The sequence below is a fragment of the Hypanus sabinus genome, chromosome 19 (assembly GCF_030144855.1).
Source record: "Hypanus sabinus isolate sHypSab1 chromosome 19, sHypSab1.hap1, whole genome shotgun sequence".
Taxonomy (NCBI): Eukaryota; Metazoa; Chordata; class Chondrichthyes; order Myliobatiformes; family Dasyatidae; genus Hypanus; species Hypanus sabinus.
Window position 1 is genome coordinate 12525140 of NC_082724.1, and position 4596 is coordinate 12529735.

Consider the following 4596-nt stretch of genomic DNA (forward strand, 5'->3'; position numbering starts at 1 on the left):
TATTAAAGATGGAAATGGAGCTGTTTCCGAAGATGCAAGCAAAGGAGTTGCCGTTTAGCACCATCATCACTCCACTCCTCCTCTGTGTGCCCGTAGGAATTTATTTTCCCTTACATCTTGTAAAAATTCAACCTCTACCTGGTGTATCAACTGCTTAGTGTAGCTATTGTCATACCACAAAACATGCAGAAAATCCTGCAAGATTCTACATAAAATGAGTACATATCTCTGACTGTACTTATAATTTTGTACCCCATAAGGGGTGGCATGGTAGCATAGTGGTTAGCACAACGCTTTTCAGCGTCAGTGACCCGGGTTCAATTCCACCCGCTGCTTGTAAGGAGTTTTCATGCTGTCCCGGTGATCACGTGGGTTTCCTCCGGATGCTTCTGTATCCTCCCACAGTCCAAAGACGTACCGGTTGGTAAGGTAATTGGTCATTGTAAATTGTCCTGTGATTAGGTTAGGGTTAAGATTGGGGGATCGCTGGGTGGCACAGCTCAAAGGGCCAGAAGGGCCAATTCCACGCTGTATCTCAAAAAATAAATAAGCATCAACCATGAAACTATGCAAGTGACCAAGAAAAGATTTGGGTACTAAAACATGCAGCTGATAAAGCACATTTTGGAAATTCTTGTTTGTTTTTATTGTACAGTTCCACATGTGCTTAGGAATTTTACTTGTGATTTGTAAAATCTTGTGGTTTCTGTAATAAATATGTTACTGCTAATAGCCCATTAGGAATGCAAGTGATTTTGGGCTCTTATTATGCACTAAAAAACTGAGCTGAAATTGTTTGTGTGGTGATACGTGGTGTTAATTTTCAATAAAGATTATGTTGCAATGTAGTGTCAACTTTGATGGCATCCTGCAATGCAATCTGGGTGCTTTGTAATCCAGAAGTAGATGATATCTATACCAAAATAACTTGACAATCTTAAGAATGTGTACTATGAATGAGGTTTTTGCCAAATTTCTGATAATTAGGATTCCATGTCCTGAATTTGTAAACAAAACTCAAAGCAAGGTAATAGGGGAGGTGGCAGTTATCCAAATATAGAAAATTTCTTCATTAGAAATAGGTTGCTAAGGTAAGCAAGCAGAGCAGTTTGTATTGTTTTGGTTCAGGAGTACTATTGATATAGGACATACGTTTCTTTAAAAAGAGGCTAATGTGACATAAAATGGTATAATATCAGTAGTGAGGACTTTTTTGAAAAGTCTTGTGAACATGGATAGATCAATAATGGGAGACAACATGGATTTGTAAGAAAACGAATCATCTATGACCAAGTTGATGAAGTTGTAAATAAATCTTTTATTTACAGAAACAGCAGGTGACATGGAAGTGTGTGAAATTTTGAGAAGATATTAAATAATGTACCAGATTTGGGTACTTAACAAAGTTGATAATGGAGATAACTTGGAAAATGTGTAGCTCGGGTGGTTGATGGTTGGATTGAATTGTTCTCCGATCTTGGCAATCCAATTACGGACATTTTGTCAGCATATGAGGAGTCATCATCAGTGCTGTGTCCTCCAAATGCTTGGCTTTGGTATATTGAACAATCAGTTGATTGGTCATCACTATGGAAACTCAGTTGTGACATAGACCACCCCTCCTTACGTCACCACTGAGTTTCCGTAACAGCGATCAATCAGTTGATTGGCAATTATATAAAGGCCAAGCATTCGGAGGACTCACCACAAATGAACAGAACTCTCAAAATGTCCCTCCTATTGTGAGGAAATGATTGCAAATGGATTGCCAAGGTCTGAGAACAACGCAACCCAAACAAAATAGAAACTAATGGAGTAAGAGAACAGTTTTGGCAGAGAAACACGGTTTCTTGCTGTTGAATCTTAAGGCTGATGAGTGGTATTTAGTGAAGTTCCACAGGGTTCAATATAAGGACCTCTGCTGCTTAGATGTAAATTAATGAGAATTTGAGATGCAAGCCATAGTTTTGAAATTAGCAGATTAGAGAAGAATATAGGGCCATAATATTTTAAAAAAGAAAAATCCGTTTAGCCCCTCAGTGCCATTCCTGTCATGCCATTCAACGTTATTCTGGCTGATTTGCCCAGGTCTCATCTCCCGTCTGAGTCAGTTCTTCAAAAAACTTAATTCCTTGATCTTTTAAAATTCTATCGACTTCCTAAATGATCTAGCCCAGGGGTCAGCAACCTTTACCACTGAAAGAGCCACTTGGACCCGTTTCCCACAGAAAAGAAAACACTGGGAGCCGCAAAACCCGTTTGACATTTAAAATGAAATAACACTGCATACAACGTTTTTTTTGCCTTTATGCTATGTATAAACAAACTATAATGTGTTGCATTTATGAAATTGATGAACTCCTGCAGAGAAAACGAAATTACATTTCTGCATGCAATAAAAACATTTTGAACTCCGAAAAAAAGACGTTGGGTTGAAAGTTACTTTTAAGTAAAATACTCAATGTCTATTTGAGTCCTTCTTGTATTTATGAAAAACGCCGAACTTAAATTTTCCGCCAGCAGCAAACCAAAAATAACGTCAGCCAGCTGTCATCCTGAAAAATGAAAGGACTATTTCACTGAACAATGAAAAAATATGAATATACATAAAATAATAGGCAATTAAAATATTTATCATACTTGGTTAATGGGATTTCTGCTCCTGGACCTCAGCGCACAGCGTCTGCACATCAGGGCTGTATGACGTCACCTTCATCTTTACACAGGATCGCAAGCTGTCATCTGTGAAGCATGCGCGATGTTTGTTTTTAATAAAGTTCATGTTGGAGAACACCTGCTCACATACATATGTGGATCCAAAGATCGACAGGACTCCAAGCGCATACTTTTTCATGTTTACATAAATGTCGGGCACAGCATTCCATGTTTCAAACACAAGTTGGTCCGGATTTGGAAGGTTTTCAATATCACTCCATTTGTGATTCTGAGCAAGAATGGCCTTCTGACGGGCAACATCTTCAAGGTCTGCTGTCAAGCGTCTAAACTTGGACACCCATATGTCTTTGTTGGCTATGTCGGCCAGTTCCATCTCAAGATCAGGTTGACTCACACCTGCCAATGCAGTCGTATTCAGTAGGGAAGGATCGATGCTTAAGGGAGTGACCGGGAAGGATAATGTGTTTTTTTCCTCTCTGAACTCACAGAAGCGTTTCCCAAACGATGTTTGCATTGCGATGATTGCAGAATGTAAATACTCCGAAATTATCATGTCGTGACCTTGTTTGAACTCTCTCAAATTGGGGAAGTGAGACAAAGTGCCTTTCTGTAAATCTCTGGCAAGCACTGTCAACTTGCGCTCGAATGCCAAGACATCCTCCAACATGTGCAGGGCTGTGCGTCCTTTCCCCTGAAGAGCTGTGTTCAGCGTGTTCAGGTGCGCTGTCATGTCTACCATGAAGTTTAGCTTTTCCAGCCACTCTGGCTGTTCCAGCTCAGGAAAGTTGAGCCCTTTGCTGCCCAGGAAAGTTTTCACTTCTTCCAGACACGCGACAAAGCGTTTCAGCACCTCCCCTTTGGACAGCCACCGGACTTTGTTGTGCAGCAGGAGATCAGAATATGCGCTTTCCATCTCGTCCAGTAACAAACGGAATTGACGGTGATTTAAACTTTTTGCCATTATTTTATTGACAATCTGAATGACAACATCCATTACTTCTGTGCATTCCGGAGGAAATGTTTGAGCGCACAGTGCCTCTTGGTGCAAGATGCAGTGAAAAGTCAGCAGCTTTCTGTCCAGCGACTTCTGCAGTAAAGCCACAAATCCCTTGTGCGTTCCCGTCATATTCGGAGCCCCATCAGTAGCTACTGACACCAGATGGGTGGTCTTTATTCCTTTGGCTCTTAAACAATTCAAGACAGCCTCACAGATGTCCTCCCCCCGTGTTTGGTCTTTTAGAGGTATCAACTCAATCAGTTCTTCCTGTGGCCCGGCAGAGTTTACATACCGGCAGAACAACGCTATTTGTTCAATATCGCCTTTGTCTTTAGACTCGTCACAGGCAATCGAGTAGGCCACAGCTGAATTGATGTCTTTAATTTGCTGTCTTGTGATGTCTTCTGCCATTTTTATGGTTCTGTCTTTGACAGTCTTTGCAGAGAGGGGCATATCCCTGATTTTCTGCACAATTTCACTCTTGTTTTTAAAGTCCGTGAATAGATGTTCTGAAATCTTAATGAAAGATTCTTTTATATATTCACCATCTGTAAACTGCTTCCCGTGCCTGACTATTTCCTGAGCGGCAATATAACTGGCGTATGTCGTTGATTTTCCTGACTTCATCCATTTCTGGAAATGATTTTTGCTCAGATCAACCTTCCGCATCAGTTCCGAAACGGCTTTTTTTCTCTCATCTCCATCCGGATATTTTTGAGCAAAGGCTGCGTGTTTACTCTGGAAATGCCTTGCGACATTTGACTTTTTGTTGTTTGCTAGTTTCTCATTGCATATTAAGCATACCGGTAAACCAGTCTCGTCAACAGTGAAAGCAAATGAATCTGTCCACGTATCATTAAACGTTCTGTTTTCTTCAGTCACTTTTCTTTTTTTAGAATTCTCCATAGTTGGCTTACCTTGGA

The 4596-nt window shown here is 40.5% G+C and overlaps 1 protein-coding gene across 1 annotated transcript; it reads right to left on the reverse strand.

Moving 5' to 3' along the window:
- Positions 1 to 2171: 2171 nt before the first annotated feature.
- Positions 2172 to 3517, reverse strand: LOC132378100 (general transcription factor II-I repeat domain-containing protein 2-like). Its single transcript, XM_059944853.1, has 2 exons — positions 2641 to 3517; positions 2172 to 2555 (listed from the first exon to the last, which is right to left on the reverse strand). The coding sequence occupies exon 1, from the start codon at positions 3413 to 3415 to the stop codon at positions 2645 to 2647; it is 771 nt and encodes a 256-aa protein (XP_059800836.1). The 5' UTR covers positions 3416 to 3517; the 3' UTR covers positions 2172 to 2555; positions 2641 to 2644.
- Between the last annotated feature and the right edge of the window lie 1079 nt (positions 3518 to 4596).

What these genes read in the sequence shown, in the direction of transcription:
- LOC132378100 (XM_059944853.1), bottom strand. Translation starts at nt 3,415, where the DNA reads ATGGTAGACATGACAGCGCACCTGAACACGCTGAACACAGCTCTTCAG.